At 37.4% G+C, this 23,126-nt stretch overlaps 3 protein-coding genes across 3 annotated transcripts in view; 1 reads left to right on the top strand and 2 right to left on the bottom strand.

Moving 5' to 3' along the window:
- Positions 1 to 51: 51 nt before the first annotated feature.
- Positions 52 to 23,126, top strand: part of LOC121428400 (vacuolar protein sorting-associated protein 52 homolog) — a 47,699-nt gene continuing 24,624 nt past the window's right edge. Inside the window, exons 1-2 of the mRNA XM_041625000.1 lie at positions 52 to 150; positions 21,702 to 21,833. Of these exons, the coding sequence (XP_041480934.1) occupies positions 52 to 150; positions 21,702 to 21,833 (231 nt within the window). The remainder of the gene's footprint in view (positions 151 to 21,701; positions 21,834 to 23,126) is intronic.
- Positions 3,998 to 5,298, bottom strand: LOC121428404. The gene is made up of 2 exons (XM_041625003.1): positions 4,832 to 5,298; positions 3,998 to 4,532 (listed from the first exon to the last, which is right to left on the bottom strand). The coding sequence occupies exons 1-2, from the start codon at positions 4,989 to 4,991 to the stop codon at positions 4,360 to 4,362; spliced, it is 333 nt and encodes a 110-aa protein (XP_041480937.1). The 5' UTR covers positions 4,992 to 5,298; the 3' UTR covers positions 3,998 to 4,359.
- On the bottom strand, positions 6,111 to 11,965 carry LOC121428401 (putative protein FAR1-RELATED SEQUENCE 10). The gene is made up of 5 exons (XM_041625001.1): positions 11,014 to 11,965; positions 10,166 to 10,246; positions 8,954 to 9,098; positions 7,345 to 8,649; positions 6,111 to 6,818 (listed from the first exon to the last, which is right to left on the bottom strand). Exons 1-5 carry the CDS (start codon positions 11,116 to 11,118, stop codon positions 6,598 to 6,600), a joined length of 1,857 nt encoding a protein of 618 aa, XP_041480935.1. The 5' UTR covers positions 11,119 to 11,965; the 3' UTR covers positions 6,111 to 6,597.

Raw genomic sequence — 23,126 nt, 5'->3', positions numbered from 1 at the left:
CACTGATTCGACCAATGGCCAATGTCGTCTCTTTAGTGAGAAGGATGCAAGATGGCAGCCACCAGTGCCAGAAAGTCCACCAATCCTTTTGATGATGTTGACGAGCCTGAAAATCCATTTTGGGATGAACATGTTCCAGGCAATCCAGAGGTCTGTTTATTTTTTTACTCATGGAATGAAGTTTAAAACTTATCTTTGAACGATGCTCTCATTAATTTAGCTCATTATTTGTGTGGAGAAGGACTTTAAGAAGTATACACGGTCCCACCTGTCCATATTCATGTCATGTCAATTTGGGTTTTTTTCTAAAAATTTTAATTTAGTAAAATGTTCCAAGTTTGGCGAATGTACGCCCTTGGGCTTGGCTTAGGCTAAATTGAAAGGCTTGGGCTTAATACAAATTGGATGGTAACAATTTGGGTATAGTTCTAAACATCATAAGTAAACTTTTAAGGCAGTGTATACAGCCACACGCGTGTGTCTTTACCATCCAGCCACACGCGTGTGGTTATATCCAGAACACCTATCTATGGATACCGCCACACGCCGCCAGCAATAACAGTAAAACACGTATGTGGGTCTGACCGTCTATATCACGATCAAAATAACCTCATTTCTTCATTAAATTCTAACCCCTTTGATATCCTTAGATCGTTTCAATTTCATTCTCACCGTCTTCTCTCCTTGCTTTTCTTGTCTTGTTACAAACGGTCGTCTGTTTAACAGCAAATTTCCACACTACTTGTGTCGATTCTCCACTTGTGTCGATTCTCTAGATCTACTGACTCTAGGCTATGTGCGCGTACGTACGTGCGTACGTACGAAACTCGGGATTCGTGCATGCTTAACGCTTGGTACGAAAATTATGAATATTCATAAGCTTGTATATCTTGCATGATAGTAATGCATATGCATGATTTCATTCTTACGATCTCCTGCTAACGATACAGCCTCTGGAGATGAAATGAAAACGAATACTAAACGTTAGTACTTAGTAGATGGATAGATAGATAAATTTTAGATAAATAGAAAACAGATAGAGTGATAGACATATAGATAGATAGATAGATAAACAAATAGATAGGATGGAAAGACAGATATATCTAGCAAATTAGAATGAAATAAGAAGAAAATAAATGAATCTATTATAGATTGATACCTGAAAAATTATAAACAAATGAATAAATGAATGAACAGGATGAATGAATGAATATGAATAAATAAATGAATAGATAAATGACTAAATGAATAGAAAAATTAATAAAGAAATTAATGATCGAATAAATGGTTGAATAAATCAATCAATCAATACCTGTCAATAATAAATAATTTGTTTGACTTGGGCTTGTGGGAGGTCACATTGTGTGTAATCGGCCATGCATGAAAACAACACCAACTTTGTATGTGTTTGTGGTGATGTGGATGTGTGATTTTAGCATACCTATTCTCCTTTTTTGCCCTCCCCCTTTTTTTTTGGGGGGGGGATGGGGATGGGTTAGGGGGTATGATAAACAGTGATTATTACCATTAGCTTAATTATTGATTTCATTATTTCCCCTCATACAGTGATCATTACAGGTTTTAGATTAATTTCATAATTATTCATTATTCTCCACTAACCCCTCCCCCCTTACATGTACACACCAACACAACTCACGGACGTATAAACACCCATTGATACTTGCACACATGCACATATACAGAAACAAAGAAACAAGCACGCACATTGATAAGAAATATGTTTACTCATTATGTAGCCATTTTGTTTGTTTACTCTACATATACTAACCCCGATTGACTATTTGACTCCCCCCCCCATCCCTATGATCCCCCCCCCCCAGTTTAAAATAATTCAGACACAATTTGCACACATTCTAATTAAGTCAAAACACATTTTTATTTTCAACTTTATATCCAAACTCAGTTCAAAAGAGAACATAAACATGTATAATGCCAACTTATAAAGATCATTAATCTTTTAAAACACAACAATGACTCTACTTGGTCAAAGTAAAAGAAAGCCAATATGAAAATCACATTCATCTTTGGCAGTGCACAGTTTTCTTTTCTTTTTATCCAGATGGCCAGTCTATATCAAATGGAACCATATACTTGCATTTTGTATGTATCGAGTCTAAAGTTGCTGTCCTTTTTTAGCAAATGCAAACATGGGAGTGTACTGTAATGCCTTGTTTAAAAATGTGTACCAAAAACATGATTGTTAAAAGTGAAAAGGAGTTACCAGTTCATCACTTTCTGTGACTGCACTTTGATTCATTGGAACACATAAAATTATCATGTAACATATAGAACCTTTTTCCCCCCGATGACTTTGATTCAGTTCAATATCAGCACTTCATTGAAACTGTCATCCTCTTCAAAAAATGGTCAACATGAGGAAAACTGAGTCATTAATCACGAGGAGACTTGAGCCATCAATGTGTAGGTACGTTAAGTGAATTCAGCTTTTGAAAAGAAACAAAAAAGCTTTAAGAGTTTCTTCTGCCGAATCATATATAAACCTAGAATCATACAGAATTCTACATACTACAATCATGCAAATTTTTAATATTAAAGGGGGTACCCAATGCTCAAACAATGTTAGTTCATTTAAAAGAGCATGATTTTATTAGCAGAAAATCATCTGTCTAAAGTTTCTTTAAAAGTCGTGTTGCCAAGGAAACCCCCAAATGTGGTAAGAATTCAGGATATTTTTGACCCCTAAGCTGTGACCCAGTTTCAACTGGGTACCCACTTTGACGTCAAAATGATTTAAAAGTGGGTACCTTGTCGCGCACTTCTAGCAAAATGCGCGCAATGTATAATACATGTTGTACAGTCTAGCGCGTAGCACAACTGCAATGCGTGAAGCTGGGTACCCACTTATACGTCATACCTTAAACTCATTTTTTTGGGTCAGCTCATAACTTTTTATGAGAAAATTTGCCAAAATGCAATGATTTCGATTGAAAATCATCATATTTTTAATGTCATTCTTCTTAGAATTCTATTCTTGATCATATATCAAAATTTTGTTTACCATTGTGTAATCACTTTAATGTATTTGAATATTTAGGCTATAGCAGATTACACATTTTAATTATTTTACTGTTCATTCTTTCATGTTTTTTTTTGTATAGCATACATATCTTATGCCAGTTACATAACGGCTGAAAACCGCATAAACTCTCCTTAAACGTGGCATTGGAAATAGGCCAAGAGTTTGCTTTCTTTTCCGATTTTGAAAAAAAAAAAAAACTATTAAAATGAATACCAAAGGAATGAATAAAGAATAAAATGAAAGCGAGTCTTCTTTCACTAAGTTCTACACAAGGATTTCAAGAAGTATCGATCTGTGCAACAGATCGAGACCAGAGGAGAGACATATCTCCGCTCAACTGAAATATGGAATGCTTGAGGTAAGCCTAGCTGACCGACCTTAGGCCAAACTAGGTAAAATTAGCAATTCCATACTAATTTCATGACTTTTGAGCCTGGATGGATCTGTTCCCAAATTAATCAGTTTTGGGAGTTGCGGTGTGTGGCATTGCGGCAAACTGAGCAGAACCATTTGGCCGTCTTTGGCTGGCTTGCTTTCCCTAGACATTTCAGGTGAAACCATTCCAAGCAGGCATCACACCCAAGTGTAGGTGAGTCTATGTCATCAAGGTCAAGGTTGCAAATAGGGCATGTCCATCTTGGATCATTCCTCTTGGCAGCCACCACATCCTGCACCAAACTCCAGGCATCTTTGGTAAAATACTTCCTCATCCTGTTAACATCGACCTGCTCGTCTAAAATCCTGGAGGGCAGTTTCTCAGGTCTGACCTCGACATCCACCTCCTCGATCATATATCCTCTTAGAATACTTCTCTTTGCCAGCTCTTCTCCGACAAGCCATGACACAACAGCTGTTTAAGATTCAACATTAAAGGCAAAAAATCATTTCATGTAATTGTATACCTCAGAAATTAAAGCAAGTGATTCATATGTACTACATGTAGTACCATAAATAAGGTTATATTTTCCCCTGGCCTCAGCCAAGTTGGATCCATATTTGGAAGAGCATGACTCAGACTTTGACTACAACTGTAACGTTTAAACTTGGCTAAATTGTTACATGTACATGAAAATTATCATATTTAAGAGTGAATTTTCATTCTCTTTATCTATTGACTTGATTTTATTTTGACTTTGTTTCTTGTTTCTTTGCCAGGAAAAATTGCAAGTATGACAATTTAGCTTCAAATCATGAGTCCAGATACTCACAAAATGCCTGCAATGGTGTATGCTAACTTTGTAATATCTGATTTTTCTTTTGCAGAGTCCATGCATGTTATTATTTTCTTGGTAAAAATTTCAATCTTCCTTTAATTTCCCTGAATTACCTTGATCTTTCTCACATGGATGCAATCTTGAGAATGGAATGGTCTGACGTTTTTTTCTCTTTGGCAGCCCAACAACAGTGCACTCCTGGCCCTTTGGTCTTCCTCTTTTCTTCATTTTGGGTGGTAGTCTCAACCCCTTCAGATCTGGGAAAAAAAAGAAGAAGAAATAAACAGGTGTTTCATTGCACCTGGAATATTCATATTTCAAGAGTGTAGTATTGAACCTCCTTGACTATGATAGCTATATTATATATTTGTCAGAAATGAGTCCTGCACAACTACCCCCTAGACAATTACCCCCAGCACAATAAGCCCCCTAGGACAATAATAGGGGGTGGGGTTAATGACTGGGCTTTCAGGTATAACCACTGACTTCACACGACAGGTGCATCACCTTAAATTGTTTATTAACCAGTATACAGTAAATGAATGCCAATACTGACCATCAAATGCATCCTTCATCTGCACTTCTTTCGCCTGATGATCATCACCCTTCTCTTGTGCTGTCACTTCCTGTACTTCCCCCTTCTGCTGATTTTCAGTACGTCCTTCATTCACCTCCAAAGCATTTGGAGCTAAAATAAGAATATATACAAGATTCATGTATAATTATATAAACATATATATAGTTAAATACGTAGATAGGTCAATAGTTGATCTAAGATAGCTGAATATATGGATAGATATATACATGGAAGTAGAGAGACACTAGAAAGATGTAGACTTATTGTAGATAAATGCTGTAGATTAGATGTTGTTAGGTTAAAAGGATTAATGAATTTTCAATATAGAATTCAAATCTTTGAATTACAAGGCTCTCAACTCCTTGCTTCTGAAGTTCGACTTTCCGCACATCTGCTACTTGGCAGCTTTGACTTTTGGCACAAACATTGGTGTGAACCCATTCGTGACAGGAATTATTTAAAGTCTAATTTGATCCGCTTTTATCCTTCAAATTGATCCGCTTTTATTCTTCAAATTGGCAACATTTTTCTTTTATTGCTACATTTTTCTTATAAAACATCATGTATCTGAAACAAATTTTAATTGACAGTATGTATGATGAGAAGTCATGAAGTTGCCAATTTGCAGGAAAAAACGGTAATTTTGACATTTTCATAGCATTGTCAATTTAAGGATTTTAATGCTTATTTTCCTTTTAAAAAATTTCAGCATCAAACAACAAATACTGATGCAACGAAAATGGGCACAGTAAGTGTAGATTTTTTTGCTCTTTCTGCTCATGTATTTGATATGATTTTTAGGGCTCTGCATCAAAAGTTATTAGGTCAAACCACATAATGTGGACCCTCTGTCACGAATGGGTTAACACATTCATACTGAGGTATTGTGTTCACATGCACACAACAGCACAATATCAGTGTCCAAATCGTATTGTACACATTGTCATAACCTCTAGCATGTCAAATTTATAATGACAAAGTTTAATTCCTGTCTTTTGACTATCTGTGAATCCTTGATCTCTGTGTCAGTACATGAACAATAATCTGGCAACCAGGGGATTCAGTATGATGAGCAACCCCTAAGGCCAAAGGGAAGGGTAAGGGGAAAGGCTCTTTTCTAACAGCAGTCAAATGTAGTGATGTAATCTTCTAGATTAAGAAATAACTAACCATCAACGTTTGTACTCTCTGCCCTCAGTTCCTCCAGTAAATGGACTAGTTCATCGTCATTCACCTCTGATACAGTTTCATTGTCCTGCGTTACCTCACATTCCTTCAACCTTTCCTCTTCCATCATCTCAACCTCTGGAGACTTGATAACTATGTAAAGCAAATCAGCAATACAAAGGAACAAATGATAAGTTGCAATCAATCTTCTGAAAATATACACTCACATAAAATATCTGAAGAAGACAGATACTAAATAGACAAGAAAATGATCTTACACTTTCAGATAAAAAAACATGAGTTTTATTATTACAATTTTATACAGGTTTCACCAAACCATTAAAAAGATATCGAAGTATCCATTATAAAACAAAAAATCTGAAACACCTCATATTATGATGTCTATAGTTCTTCATAGAAAGAATGCTATTTAGTGTACCATCAACCTCATTACAAATTTCTCTTAGTTGACATCTCGAGTTGGAATACATTTTTACTTTCAAATAACTGCGCAAAATAATTGCGCATGCTTAAAAGACTACTTTTGAAAGAATGTTTTAGTAATGAAAGCAATACTTTCAAACAACTACTATACCTGTCAAATGCATTTCCTGAAGCAGACCTACAGCTGTCAGATCATCTTCCCTCTCCTCTTGTCTAATCTCCTTGTCCTGTCCCACCTCCTCCTCCTCAGCCTGATCCTCCTCTCCTTCCTTATTGTCCCCTCCATGCTCTCTCTCCTCTTCCTGGTCCATCCTGTCAACTACCATCACCTCTGTGGCCTCCTGGGCATCAATGTCTAGTTTGATTTTAAAGGAAAAAGAAAGAGAAAATAGTAAGCAATGCAATGCATTAATTTATGGTACATAACTTTTCTTGTTTTAGAAACTAATGAGGAAAGGCAGAACATTCCTAATTCCAGGTGTTAATTCCTACATTGACTGTGAGCCCCATAAAGGATGACCCAGATTTGCAATGAATGCTTCTATTCATTGGACGCACTCATTTGCATTTAGTGCAATCTCTGTGGCTCTCTTTTTTAACACATAAGGTTTCAAGATCACCAAAATCTGAAGCCAATTTTTGAAGAGAATGCATAAAAGTGAAAAAATGCAAGATATCTGTGCCTCCAAATTTATTTTTTATAAAAATGAAATTGTACTCATCTGCTATACACTACCAAAATCTGATTATCATCTATGAATGCAGTAAAAAGGTATTGGCGATGAAAAATAGCAAAAGGTTCTTTTTAACACCTGGTATGAATGTATGTATGTGCGTGTGAGTGGGTGTGTATTCATTAGGCAAAAAAACAATGAACTCACCATCCTGTTTTTCCGTTATGGTAACTTCTTTTCCTTGGCACCACATCTCGTAGATCCTTCTAAGTGATGTTATTCTGTTCTGGTAGATTTGTCCAGCTGTCTCTGATGCAACAGATGCCAACTTTGATGTTATGTCTATCGCTGTCCTATAGCGCGCATGCTGGCTAATTGGGCGTATTTGCTGTTGCTCCACTGAAACTCCTGCAGATCTCGGTGTTACCATGTGCTGATCCTGGTGAGTCACAAAAATCCTCTGTTGGGATTTGTAGAAGGCAGTGGTCCAACGCAGTGGGCACAGGTCATTGTCATACTTTGGCAGCCCCTGCTCAGCCCTAAGCTGGAAGATGTGACAGCATGGTAGGTGAGTAGCATTGTAGAAACTACAGTTACATTCATTTTGCATTGTTTTGTACTGGGAATTTGGGCTGGCCTTTCTGCTCAATTGCTGGTTCACTAATGAGGCTGCATATGGGGTAAGAACCTCACAGTATTTCCTTTCCGGTGCATCTTCTGGCAACTTCATCACCTTCCTCTTATGAACTATGTTTGCTGCATCTTGGTCCCGCTCACCTCTCAATGAGTGCACCAAAACAAAGAATCTTGATATGAACTCTGGCAGTGTGCTGTAGCGTCCTACAACGCTTTTTACTTTCTGATTCAGACACTCCAGACGATTGTTTGTGTTGTTTAACAGTGTGTAAGTGTTCTTCATGCCAAGGACCCATTCTTCTCTGATGGGATCCCAGTTTGCCTTCACATACTGTGTGACTGCAGATGGACATGACTCCTCAAGAAGTGTTAGATTTTTCTTGTACTCTTCTTCATTCTGACTGTATGCTATTTTCTGAAGTATCCTCAGAGCCGTCATTCTCTGTCCACTGGTAATACCCATCTTCCCTTCTGTTACCTCTCGACGGAAGGTCCGCAGTGTGTGGAACAAGCAAACATGCATGCTTGCTTGAGGGAAGGCATCTCCTATTGCCTCTCGTTCATTCATATCTTTGTCACTCATGATGTTAACTGTTTGGGGCCAGTGTTCATTGTGTTTCTTGAAACTTTCAAACAGCCATTTCAAGCTCTCTCTGTTTTCACTCGCAAGAATTGCTGCCGCTGCTATTTCACTTTTACCGTTACCATCTTCCACAAGAATCAGGTAGAGAGGCATCCTGAGGTTGTTTAGTTTGTATGTTGCATCTACGCAGATAAGTTCCGGATAGGCCTGATAGATTCGATGCATATCCGGATCTTGAAAGAATAGGCCAGTGAGTTGATTGCTCTTGTCTTTCAGGACTTCTGTTGTCGCACCTGTAATATAACAATAAAAGGATTCTGGTGATGCTAAATTGCCATTCCTTCCTCATATCGAAGAAAGAAAAGAAACAGAAAAAGAAAGAGAGATAAAGAGAGAAAGAGAGAAAGGAAGGAAGGAACCCAGGTAAAAAAAAAAAAAAATTGAGGACCAGAAAGGCAACTTGTACTGGTACCAGTTGATTCCAGTTCTGGTTTTAACTGTTTTTTCTACCTTGGAAGAAAGTGGCTATTCCTTTCCTAATTTCTTTTTCAGCTCGACCCCCACCAGTAGATGCTGACAGAAAGGCAAGTTACTAACCATATTTTTCACGGAGTGTCCGCACAATGGTGGCTGCATCTTGTTCTCTACACTTCACCTTAGCAGCAATGTTTGTTAAATCTCGAAGCACAATGACCTTCCCAGTTTTGCTCTGCATTCTCTCTTGAATGAGTTTCTTGTTGGCCTGAATGAAAACACAAAAAAAGAACAGTGTGATGTATACAAAGGAATGATGTAATTCAAACCCCGTATTGCATCCAATTTGCACAAGAAAATATATGTGATCAGCTAGTGTAGATGTGCATAAATACATGTTTTTTTTTCATAATCACCTTTATTGATTTCAAACCAAGGGAAACAAACATAAAAAGTCCAGGTTACATGTTTCTATGGGAACATTGTACAGGACTGTGGGTAAGAGCATGATTACAAAACATAGTACTTACATCATAATACATACACATAAAATACATCAAACATTTTAAGCAAATTGAGACATAGTGAGGGTAAGAACTAAACCAAGAATGAAGGTAAAATGGGGAAAATGCAGTTAACATATAGACGTCATAATAAATTGATGCTGATGTTTTCTGAATGAAGGAGTAGCTGAGTGAGTGCCTGCAGTGAAAGAAATAGAAGAGCTGAAGGGCAGCAAAGGCCAGAAGGAAAGGAATTATGGACTGAAAACAGGGAAGAAGAGGGTATATGGAGAAGGAACTGTATAGAAGGAAAGGGTTCTGAAAGACGAAACTGGATTAGAGAGAATTTAGCAAAGGATAAAGAAAGGGGGTAGGAAGACTAAAAAACAAGAAATCAAGACGTAGGCAGGATACACCAAGTTAGTCCAGTAGTGACATGTCTGTCCAATGCGGTTCACCCCTGGCATTGAATATTACATAGGATCCTACAAGGGCCAGTTTACTAATTGTGAGTATGGTATTCTTACAAGCTCTAACATTTACATGACGGAATATTTCTTTGATCTGCTGTTTACTTTCTTTTGTTACAACACGATAAATGCGAATGTCACTGGTGATGCATCTTTCTTGATAGTTGTGATTATTAAAGACAAGAGTACACGTTTGTATGGGCTGCACTAACAAAAAATTGGGCTAATCATTTTGATAATTTTGCTTCGTAGAGACCTCCGTGAAATTTCACTTCTTTCACTCTCAGAAACGGACTTATTTGCAGTTAGTATTAGCCCACAACTTGTTTTTTTTACCATCTAAGATCAAGTGACATACTTACATCCATTGCAAGAAATCCCATTACTTCCTCCCTCTCATCATCAGACAGTTTCCTCTGCTGAGGCAGGTGGCGAAACAGTGCCTGCAGATGAAACAGTTAAAGTTGATTAATGGATACCGGTATGTAGGATGGAGTATTAAACACACATACAGTAGATCATAGTGACAATCTGGCAGGTGGGCTCTCAACTTCCAGAATGATTTTCACTATGCATCACTATAATGCAGTGATATTTGGCAGCATTTGTAGGCTGCAAAGTGGTATTTTGGATGAAAACAGTACTTTCACCAATTTAGCAATAAACATGTGTAGTGATAAACTTTGAGACAAAAACAGTATTTTCACAAATCCTGCAGTATTTTCATTTAAGAAACAGTACAAAATACTGCAAAAAGTAAGACTTGCCATCTCTGATAATGCCATTTACCAATTTATTCACAAGTGTAGCCCTTCACGTTGGTTCACTCTGGTGTAGATTTGTACCTTGGGAAGGTCTTAATTACTAGTAGCTCAGAATACTAATGTTAATACTAGATTACTGAAAAGACAATATTATTATCATCATAATCACCATCATCATCATCACCATCATCATTAGTATCATGAAAATTTTCATTCTTGTTTAAGGTGATCTTAAATTTGCACCTGTAACAGTTTAAGATGAATTTAGGGAGGACATTTCCTTCTTTTTGATTTAGCTCTAATCTAGTTCCATTCTCGTAATTTGTTCTAGCAGCTATGTAATGAATTATGATTGGCATTTTTTTTTTTCTAATAATTCTGTTCATTTTAAAATTTCTTCAACTCTTTTAAAGAAAGAGTAATCTATCTTCCAGACTAAATCATACCTCTGACACCTCATGATTATGCTCTGATACCATGGACGATAAGCGAAGTTTCTTCCCATCCACGGAAGCCAGCAACTTTAGCATGACAGGACACGATGACCGCATTGTGCTACATAATGAAGATGAAAGAATTATAAATGTATAGTTTGGTCGGCATGGTAAATTTGGTCAGAATCATACGCATATTTAATGATAAATTAGGTTGAGCCATCAAACACTTTCAGAAAATTTTAGACTTTCGAATAATTTTGAAAATTAGACCTCTTTTAGTGGTTCAGTAGTAATTCAGTGATTTTGGTGTATGTATATATATATATATTTATATATATATGTGTGTGTGTGTCTGTGTGAGGGTGTGTGGATGTGTGCGTTTTCATTGTCTTTGCATTTGTAATGGGTAAAGTGACTCGATCTTGGTCTCAAGACTTGGATTGATTGGACTAGAGCCCATTCACTGATCATACCAGGATCATACCTTCTATCACGCTTTCCTGATCCGCGACTTCTTGGTTTTTCTCCTCCAATGACACAGTGCAACTGAAAGAAAAAAAAATGTACATTTTAAATTTCTACCACTTACATTATCTCTCTTTTCAATGAGCACGGTTATAGTGTAGTGGTCATGTTCCAAATGCCTACTTTCAATTGCCACTATTTTCTCACCTTCTCTTTATGTTTCAATCCACTTTTTTTTCCATTTATATGCTTCAATTTCACCCATTGAGTAGCAGACCACATCTGATACAATTCAATCAGGTTTTCTAAAATTCTGAAATATGTACAAAAAGAGAGGGGTTTTTTTTCTGAAAAAATTAGCCCTCATGAATGGCTGAGTGGCTCATAGGAATTATTTCAAGTGCAAACTGAAATAATGTGAATCCTCAATTGGCAGCATTTACAAAATTGGTGCAAATTGGTAACTTGTTAGATTAGAAAGATTGCCAAATGATATTTGAGTTTGTTATACCCCAAATATCAAGTTCTACTGGTTTGTAATTAAGAAATTGTCGCCAATGTCATGAAACAATTGAGGTTTTAACTCCTCTTGGGAATAATCAATTTTGAGTCTTCATTCTGAATATGCTTCTGCCTGCACCCACCTCTCCACTGACTCCAGTAGATCTACAAGTAGTAAATTTTCACATATGTACACAACACAGTCCCCCCCCCCCCAACCCAAATGTAGTGTTGTAAGCCTGTCAGCACTCTATTGGAGGTGATTTTATCATTGAAAAAAAAGCACACAATCACCATAAATCTGCCACTGTTAGTGTTGCAAGGTAATTGGCTCAAAGTTACCATCGACAACAGACCAATCAGATTTCGTTATTTCGACTAGCTAAACAACGACCGCCTTGGCATTAGGGGCGCTGCGCTCGCTATAGCGCTACGTACGTACGTCTATACCCAGTATACAGTAGCTTTCAATGGCGAGCGCGCGATTGGCGTGAATACCGAGCTAGTGCCAGAGTACAGTGGAATGAAGTGTCTTGCAATCACATGAAAACAGACATTACATAACCTGCAGTATGTTTTACTTTTAAACAAGAATTTATACTAGACTTTCTTATCATTGCGCATCACATTTGGGTAGATGATCGTCTAAAAAGCGACACAACGAAAGCACATGCCTTATTTGGCCTAGGCCCCGGCCTAGGCACCTAGGGTCGATCAGACTTACCTCAAGCATTCCATATTTCAGTTGAGGAGAGATACGTCTCTCTTCTGGTCTAGATCTGTTGCAAAGCTGGTAACTTTTTGATGTCCTTGTGAAGAACTGAGTGTGACGAGTCTGGCTATATACCTCTAGTTTCTTTTTGAAATCTGAAAAGCTAGTGAATTCTTGTCCCACTTCCAAAGTCATTTTTAACTCTTCAGAGGCATTACCAACCAGCATGCAGATGCAAATTCGGCGGCAACGTAGATGGGCGCGCGCTGCACGCAATGGACCCCCCCCCCACTACTCCAGATATGAAAATGGGAATATCCTCGTTTAGGGTGTGCAAAGCTGGGACATCTGCACAAAATCCGTGTTAAGGGTGTCCTAGCGACCTGCCCTTGAATCCTCGTTTAGGGTGCTCTTTAAGGACGATTCTCGCGAATGCTGTCCACTCTTCAATGGAAGTGATCCCCCGGGGGGGGGGGGGGGTTGCCAGGCCAGTTCAAAATGCTAAATTATCGTACCATAGGGTCTAACTAGTCGACCGTTTTTAGAAGAAAATTATCGTACACATACCGGCGTGAATCCGTTTTGAAGAGGGGGTGATCGACTTTTTTTTGCCCAAAATTTCTTGCGTGAACGCACACACACATACACACACCCTTACACTCACATACCCACCCACACACACACACACACACACAACACACTCACGCACATGCACACACGCATTCACCGTGCAGACCCCTCCAACCCCCCATCCAACACACGCACAAACCCACATGCATTTTGTGAGCGATCAGTCGCTTCTCTCCTCGCCTTGCCCCCCCCCCCCCCATATGCCACTTGCCAAGATGCCCCTTATCCTGAATTTTTAGTGTGCAGAAAATGCCATTATCATGCTCGAATTTTCAAAAAAAATCTCCCTACCGTGAGAAGGGGAATACCCCCTCCCCACCCTCCCCCCCCCTCGGTCTCTTCGCTCCCTCTCCTTGCCCCACCCCCTCCTGTTGAAAATTCCTGGCTACGCCAGTGGTTATGATGTATACATTATGACCCCCTCCCATCACCAGAAGTCTAAGTTTACCTAGGTCTACTTCTTCATTTATTTATTTATTTATCCAATCATTTGTTTTAGTAGTAATGTAGGTACCCATAAATCTAATACTTATAGATTCATTTATTTTCTTTTATATTATATTCATATTCATTATATTCATTTATATTTCATTCTAATGCCAGGCCTATATATTCTGTCTTTCTGTCAGATCTATCTGTCCACTATCCCCGGTGTCTCTGTCTATCTATCTATCTATCTATATCTATCTATCTATATGTCTATCACTCTATCTGTTTCCTGTTTATCTAAATTTTATCTGTCTATCCATCTAAGTATTCGTTTCCATTTCATCTCCTGAGGCTATCGATATCGTTAGCAGGAGATCGTAAAAATGAAATCATGCATATTCATGCAAGCACTACCAAGACGTACTACTAAGTTATGAATATTCATAATTCGTACCAAACGTAAACCCAAACTGTGTATGTCTACTATAACTGCGCTGCGTTAACGCTGTATGGGTCTGCCACCGCGAAGGAAGCCAGAATCGACACAAGTAGTGTGGAAATTTGCTGTTAAACAGACGACCGTTTGTAACAAGACAAGAAAAGCAAGGAGAGAAGACGGTGAGAATGAAATTGAAACGATCTAAGGATATCAAAGGGGTTAGAATTTAATGAAGAAATGAGGTTATTTTGATCGTGATAATGATATAGACGGTCAGACCTACATACCGGTACGTGTTTTACTGTTATTACTGGCGGCGTGTGGCGGTATCCACAGATAGGTGTTCTGGATATAACCACACGCGTGTGGCTGAATGGTAAAGACACACGCGTGTGGCTGTATACACTGCCAATTTTTAACTAGGCCTATTTAAGACATTTCAGATTTTAATGGATTGAGGTTAACTTAAACTTAAACTTAGTTACATTTTCAGTCTTTTTTCTTGAATTCTTGGTGGGCGTTCCACAGATCAACTCTGATGTGATTCGCGTACTGGTCAGCTGATCGGTCAGGCGATCGGTTGGTTTTCTTTTTGTCAGACGTTCATAATTCATATTACAATATATTGTAACATGACCGTACAATTCCAAACTCAGTCTCCTATGCTCTCCTGTACATTCAAACTCTCCTTACTTTAATTGATTAAAATAAAATTATCAAACTGAAGATAGGGTGAACACAGAATAAATTAGAAGTTTACAAGATGAAGTCCAGATCAGCACTGACTTTACTTTCCAATCTTATCTTCTGCCAATGTACCCACATTGGATAATCATAAAAATCAACCAATCAAATACAAGAAAAATGGTATGAACTATAAAATGAACTAACCCTATTTAAAAATAAGAACCAATCAGAGAATAGAGAAGGGTGATCATGAGTTAAACTGAATCCTAATGAGAATTAAACAATAAGACCATGTGGAGTGGAAAGCTAATGGAAAACCAGGAAGCATGACTGAGGGGAAACTGAATGAAAGAATGAAATGCAATGAACCTGTGTTGCTATGTGAGATGTATTGTGGAGATGGAATGAAAGATGAGATCATGACAATGTATGTGGATTGTGAGGATGGAAAGAAGGATGAGATGAGTTGGAATGGAAATAAACAAGTTGAATGTAAACAATAAAGTATGGAAAGCCAAATGTAAGAGTACAGATTAAATAGAACCAGCAAAATTTACTGTTACAATATCAATCTTCCGTACCTGTATCCACTCGTCATCCCCTAGACAGGAATAACCGTGGTTTCTGGGGATTTATTCAACAATTTCTGACATTTTACTGTAATCCCCATTCACCGACGGTAAAGTGTCCGTGTGGGCTCCCATTTGTTATAACACCAGCACTTTTGTCCGACCAGAGTCCAAAGTTTGGGGTTATATAACACAGCGACAAATTGTGTACAACGGATAGCGGAGCGTGGACGTAGCGGTCGTGTACATTTTTGCTTATTACATGACGTCATCCAGCCACTGCCGAGAACCAATTTATGAATGAAAATATAGTAAGCATGCGCAGTGCAAGCCTTTTATTTCCCCACACAGAATTCCACCAAAACAAGTGTGCAATTCTCTATCACCTCGTACCAAAATCGACCTAGAATTTCACTTTCGCGTATTTTATATGAATTATGAAAGGTATTCTCGGAGGATCTATTTTCTCACCGATACCGCACAGGTAAGAGAATTTCGATTACTTTTTGCTTTTCCGTCAAAATCTTACAAATTAGCGTCTATATGTCATCGTGTTCGTTGGAATTTGTAGAGTCTATCGCAACGTGCACAAAGTCAATTGGCTTCCGGGTTTCGGAGCGTCGCGTGAATATGCATGAAATTGCAGAGTTTCGATAATTTTCGATCGATACCGGAGTGATCCGATCACGAACCAAGACCATTTACCGCGTACACATCGTGACCGGATATCGTTATCGCTATCGATACTTCCGCACGCAGTCCGAAGGAATTATTTTTCGGACCACGTGATCATGACGTGATCTGCGCAATTGACCAATCAGCGGTCTTCGAATCGCTGTGCGGAGACGATCTATCCGTTGTACACAGTCTATGGACAATTTGCCGTTGTGTATAACACATTGAGGTTACAATCTAAGGATATGAAAACTAAATTAAAAATATCTAATTATTCAATTTTAAAATACTTTAAACGATATAGATGAAAATGCATGAAAATTATACTTTACCGATGTTTAGTTGGGAAAAGCACAGCTCATCGATCCAAATTAAGGCAGCCAAACTATGAAATATTTACAAACGAACGGAGAGGGCGTCAACAATATACGAATGTGATATCGATATTGCATTCCACCAGCACACCTACAAGGCAATAATACGATACGATACACTCACGAAGACAAACGATAATAGTTATAATCGCGATATATCGAGACATTAACGATAATGACGTCATTCAAGATGGCAACTTGCAGGAAAAACCGTCAGGTCAGGAGAAAATGTCTTAGATGACAGATTTCTCAATCATCCAGTGGATTTTTTTCAATAACTCCGGTCCAAGGTATGCAATTACTTAAGTTATTTATATTTCCCTGATAATTAAACTGTAAATTTCGCTCAAAAAACAGTTTTAAATCGCGATCTATAAAACGCTAGTTCACTATACGTTGTCTGTAGCCACGGACCCCCAACCTCTTCAGTCTATGTATGGTGAGTGGAGCCAACGTAGTTCAGCGGAACAACCAAAATACAGAGACTGAAGCTTTTGGTCTAGTCATCCCCGACCATTTGCCATACAGCAAAAGGTAGGGAATGGGACTAGTGGTACGTGAGGCGTAGATCTACTAACAATTCTCTTTGAAAAATTAAAAGTAAGAGAGATTGACTTACCAGTCTTTCCACCCGAACCAAACGTTGATCTTCCTTCCGTTGTTGCTTTGATGTAAGCTGGAATCGATGTTATATTGTCATTTATTTGAAGGCTCTTCGAGAAATCGTTGGAATGTATGCGGAAATTTGTCATGGTCTTCAGCAGCGCATAGACTTCTACGTAAAGGATGTAACACGCCCTCTTGTGCTCAATTAAAGAAAGCTAACAGAAGCGACCACACCACTGACATCTACAGAGCTGAATAATACTGCTTCTCTCCACAGATACCTGTTTCCGGTCATGCCGGAGATGCTTCTATTTCGGATCTTCTTCTTTCCTTGGTTGGTAACCAGTCAGGATTGACTATTTTTGCCACAGCTTTTGTTCATTTTCAGTAGCTTATTATATATTTTTTTTTCCATTCCTTTTTTCCTTCTCTCTCTAATTCTTTTTTTTTCTTTTTTTTCTTTTGTTTTCTGTTATTTTCTGTCTTTTTTTCTTTTTCATGTTATATTTTTTTTTCTTTTCTTTTTGTCTTCTCTTTTCTCTTTTTGTCTTTTTTTTCTTTTTTTCTTCTGTTTTCTTTGCTTTTCTTCCTATATTTCTTATTTTTTCTCTTTTTTAAATTCTTTTTCTTTTTCTTCGAGATCCAGCGATCGTACTACTATCGCTGGATCTCTACTATTAGTAGTCTCTTTCTCCCATGACACACGATATTTTTTTAATTATAGTTGTTGTAGCGCCATCAGCTTAGTTTATTCTATAATTAACTTTGACTGGGCGTTGTGGCGTGCGCCTGTAATCCAAGCTGTGGGGAAGTTACAAATTGATGCAGAGGTTCAAGGTTCGAGCCCTGGTCACGTCTTTCGGATGGTGACGTTAAAGGTCGGTCCCAGACGTAAATAATCATGTCTGATTGATACACGTCTGACAAAACTCAAATACACACACACACATGTATCTTGTCGTATGGTGAAAGGAAATATGATGCCTTTTTTGGGGGGGGGATTAATAGGGTTATTACCCTATACTTCTTCATCACAAAGCCTTGAACCCCCTCCCATACATACGGTTTTGAAAGTGGGGGGGGGGGCTGACCATGCAAAAAATCACAATCACATGGTAATTTTTACGTATTTGTACACGGTTTTAGAAAAAAGTAGGGGGCTGAAGGCTTGTTCATTGAATGAGTGCCCCAGCCCGCAGCCCCTGCCATATACATAAGAGACACTTGTAAACAAAGATCCCCTTGGAAATCCATTTTTGAAGATAGAAGTCATGTAAATTTGTTTGATTTAAGTTATCTATGGTCATGCGTCATGAGCTCGCCCCCAAAAAGGGTGGTGCTGTTACATATTTTGGCTTCGTGCTATAGTAATTCTTAATTATTTTCAAAACCATAGAGGCTATTCCAACAAATTTAGTATCATTTTAAAGCTGAATTAATAAGGCAATAGCCTGGAAAGTTTCATTGCTGTAGACTTTATAGAACTTGAGTTATAGCTCTCAAAAGTCAGGACACCAGAGGTGATGAGGGGTGGTGCCGGAAGCGGCGCCGCCTGTACAAAGTCAATGGGAAAACACAATTTTTGGGAAAACATCAATATTTTTGTCAAAACTTGGCCTAAACCTACAAACTTGGTATCAAATTAAAGCTAACATACTCTACTTTACTGTCTAATGATTGAAAAGTAGGTTTGGCCATGTCATAGACCTGTGTGATAAGGTTGAAACATAAAAATCTGATAAATTTGCAATGTCTTAATTTTGACATTTCTTCCAGATTGACACATATTTGAATGACAGTTATTGTTAGCACTAAACTTGCATCAATTACAAAAAAAAACACTTCCTACAATTCTGAGGGGATGAAAATACTGCTCAGTATTAAGGCAAATAATCCAAATTATTAACTGACAAAGGTCAATGACCTTCAAACATCCAGAAAATGTGTTACGAATTTTAGAAGGTTTAGCATTATTTTCTTAAAAGCACCAAGTTTGTACATCTTCACTGATGTCTTATTACACACATTCATGAATACATATTTCACTATTAAAATACACACACTGACATTAAACAATAAGTGTCTGTGTGAAATGGTCAAATGGACATAACCTACCTCAAATACTATCATACCAAAGGACTGCATACTATATTTTGGCTTTGAACTCATCAAAACCCGCCATGGCTTTAAACTATCAAACACAGACTATGTGGCTATAATGTGTGCAATTGCCCTTAAAGGACAAGTCCACCCCAACAAAAACTTGATTTGAATAAAAAGAGAAATATTCAACAAGCATAACACTGAAAATTTCATCAAAATCGGATGTAAAATAAGAAAGTTATGGCATTTTAAAGTTTGGCTTATTTTCAACAAAATAGTTATATGAACGAGCCAGTTACATCCAAATGAGAGAGTTGATGACATCACTCACTCACTATTTCTTTTGTATTTTATTATATAAAATATGAAATATTTTGATTTTCTCGTCATTGTCATGTGAAATGAAGTTTCATTCCTCCCTGAACATGTGGAATTCCATTATTTTAACATTTTGTGCTTCAGGCAATGAGGTCCTAATCATCAAATTCGTAAAAATTGAAATATTGTATAATTCAAACAATAAAAAACAAAAGAAATAGTGAGTGAATGACGTCATCGACTCTCTCATTTGGATGTAACTGGCTCGTTCATATAACTATTTTGTTTAAAATAAGCGAAACTTTGAAATGTCATAACTTTCTTATTTTACATCCGATTTTGATGAAATTTTCAGCATTGTGCTTGTCTGATTTTTCTCTATTGATTTAAATCAACATTTTTCTGAAGTGGACTTGACCTTTAAGAAACTTCTTTCATGAAGCTGCAGTAGTATTTTTGTACATACAGCATCTGCAAACTTGTTTCAGTCTTTACTCCTGAACCTATAGACATTGTCTCTTGCATGTCATCATCACTTGGCAGATCATTGTAATAAGAGCCTCGTTAAGCAAATTGTGTAACTTACACTTCAATGGTTACTTTTCCTTTGAATTGTTTATGTACCTACATGTACCATCAATTCCTTTTAAAATGTTAATAACTTATAAATTCTGATGTACAAGGCAAAGAAAACCCAACAAATGTTGGTATTGCAAGCATTATAACACCTGATATATAGTACACGATTCCTAAAACGCATGATTTTTGGGGGCTAAAGTCGGGGTCAATTTTCAGATCATTAATTGAACATGATTGTTAGAAAGGTCTGAATGTGTTCTGTCATAATATAGCATTATTTTTGTCATAGGGGACTACACAAAAATTTAAGACAAAAACCAAGAGATTAAAAAAATATCAGAATTTCCCTAATCAAATCCATGTAAAACTGTTGCCTTACACCTAATGCTATTTTTGAGTGCAGATTTGGATTCCTTGTGCAATTTCCTTTCAGAAAATGTATACTTTTGCTATCATAGGGTGTATACTTTGTCAGATAAATGTTTTTAAAGTTGAAAGTGCGTCGCGAAAGCAAAAATCACCATGTAACGCAAAGGGGGCGACCTCATGACGCATGACCCTATATACCTTAAACACCTAGTGTGTATGAAGGTGTTGATAAAAAGATGATAAGTTAGTGTTTTTTTTACCAGATTGATCTCGTGTAGATCCCTTAATCCATTCGTATACACCGCACCGCGCGTTACACAGCAGCGTGGCGCTGAATTTGGGTGTTAGAAAATAATTTCTAAAATGCGCCATGCGTAAAATTTCCGTACTTTGCGAGAGCCTCGACTGTGTGAGCGTCTGAGAGGAAACATGTCACATCAATAGATAATCAACTTGACTGCCAGAAAAATTCAAAATGAGAAGATGTCGCTAAGTTTAACCTTAACGAGGCCGGGCTTTTTTTGGCTGTTCGTTTTTAGTCCCCTTATTTCTTAATTATGATGTGAAGGAAATGGGATTGTGACATTTCTAGTGCGAGATGCGGTCATTTAGAAAAGAAAATTTCACTTTTGTTCGAGATTTTGCCCATGTCATAGGATGATTTTGTTGTGTGATAGGGAGCAAGTGAATGTGTGGGGTGCATCTCGGCCGCCAATTGCGCGAGCACCGTAATGTATGTAAGGTAATTAGGGTGTCAAAAACACTAATATAATGGAAAAACGGTATATATTTCACGAGGAAAACTATGTGTTTACGGTCCAATTAGCAAGGGTATAAAAAGACTAAAATACTAAAGTACTTGTTGCCCCAACACTACGTGTTAAGGGTCCGATTTGAGCGAGATGTGTGGAGTGGTACTAAAGTAAACCCAATGAAGTTAATAAACGTAAAGCTGACGTCAATGATCCACTCCGTGACATAACAATTAAGATATCATATTTGTTTAGGGGGTCAGTTCAGGGAATGCTTGTCAAGGGTACCATTTTGTTTCCAATACTTATTACAGGTTGGGTTTCACACGCCAATATTTGTTAAGGGGTGCATTGTCAGAACATGGAAAATACTTGTTAAGGGTGCGTTTCGAAACCCCATGGTCACACATGGTATCCACTCATCAAAGGAAGTGGCCCCTGGGCTACTACAGGCCTGTGTTGAAAATCACTTGATAATTCTGATTGCAGATTGAGGAGGCTGTGGCTGAATTGAACCTTGGTGTTCTTGATCTAACATCGGATGAGTTCATCTTGGATGAAGTAGACATTCACATCCAGCAGAACCTGGAGGATGAAGTGGTCAAGGCAGCTTTGGAATCGGTAATCAATCAATCTTTTATTTTAAAGGGATGGTCCAGGCTGGAGATAGTTATATCTCAAAAAATACAGTAAAATTCACAGAGCAAAAATGCAGAAAATTTGATCAAAATCGGATAATACATAACAAAACTATTGAATTTTAAAGATTTGCATTATCCTGGTGAAACAGTTCTAGGCATGTTTTTATGAATGTTCATTAGGTGGGCTGATGATGTCATATCCCCACTTGTTCTTTTGTATTTTATTATATGAAATTAGGTTTACTAAAAAAAATTCTACCAAGAACAAGAACAATTGGATTGACAACTGATTAAGTGTATAAGTTATTTATTGCCACAACTTATTTCATCATAATGGAGACACATCATTTGCACATGTATGAAAAATGAAACATTTATGATTTCATGTAATAACATAAGAAAAAGGAAAGTGGGGATGTGACATCATCATCCCACCTAATGAATATTCTTGAAGATGTGGAAATAACCGTTTAAAAAAATTATGGATGAACTTTAAAATTCAATAACTTCGTTATTTGTTATCCCAATTTGATTAACTTCTCATCATTTTGCTCTGTGAATTTTACTCTATTTATTTAGATATAAATATTTTCAGCACGGACCATCCCTATAAATTCAATTTAATTTATTTCCATTTCCAACGTATTGTATGAGAGGGTTCAGATTGTGCAAAAAACAATAAAACTTAGATGACGAGTGATTGTAGATGTATTTAGTCTACAGTGTGCAAAAGAAAATAGAGTAGAAAAATACATTACCATTGCCTTCAATTCCATGATATTTTGGAAAGTACAGAAGTTGGATAAAATACTGTCTGGCTGCATTAAAAGAAACCAGATGTTCTTTAGATATTTATGTGATTCGTGTTAAAGGGGACATTCCCATCTGATCTCAAAGTTTCATGGATCAGATATATGAGAAAAGGAGAAACAAAGACAAAGCTGAATATACCAATTTAAAGGGGAAGTTCACCCTGAAGAAAACTTTGTTGGAAAATAGCAGAAAAAATTATTAAAAATATTGGTGGAGGTTTGAGGAAAATCCGTTAAAGAGTAAGAAAGTTAGGGTTACAGTTCAAAGTTTTGGATTTTTGACGTCATAAACGAGCAGCTGACATTTCATTGATTTTTTACCATTCACGATGTAGGAATGCTGCTCGCATATGACGTCACAAATCAAATCATTGAAATTCTAATAACTTTTTAATTATTTGATGAATTTTTCTCAAACCTTCGCCAATAGTTTTCGTTATTTTTTCTGCTATTTTTACAAT

The sequence above is a fragment of the Lytechinus variegatus genome, chromosome 15 (genome assembly GCF_018143015.1).
Source record: "Lytechinus variegatus isolate NC3 chromosome 15, Lvar_3.0, whole genome shotgun sequence".
Classification (NCBI taxonomy): domain Eukaryota; kingdom Metazoa; phylum Echinodermata; class Echinoidea; order Temnopleuroida; family Toxopneustidae; genus Lytechinus; species Lytechinus variegatus.
The sequence above is the reverse complement of the archived record's forward strand: the minus strand, read 5'-3'. Positions and strand labels throughout refer to the sequence as shown.

Bases quoted from the DNA above. Each gene is read 5' to 3' on its own strand.
- LOC121428404 (XM_041625003.1), bottom strand. From the start codon at position 4,991: ATGAATCTTGTATATATTCTTATTTTAGCTCCAAATGCTTTGGAGGTG. The intron at 4,533-4,831 runs GTCAGTATTGGC...TTTTTTTCCCAG, and splicing joins GATGAAGGATGCATTTGATG to ATCTGAAGGGGTTGAGACTA.
- LOC121428401 (XM_041625001.1), bottom strand. From the start codon at position 11,118: ATGCGGTCATCGTGTCCTGTCATGCTAAAGTTGCTGGCTTCCGTGGAT. The intron at 10,247-11,013 runs GTATGATTTAGT...TTTCATCTGCAG, and splicing joins ATAATCATGAGGTGTCAGAG to GCACTGTTTCGCCACCTGCC. The intron at 9,099-10,165 runs GTAAGTATGTCA...GTTTTCATTCAG, and splicing joins TGGGATTTCTTGCAATGGAT to GCCAACAAGAAACTCATTCA.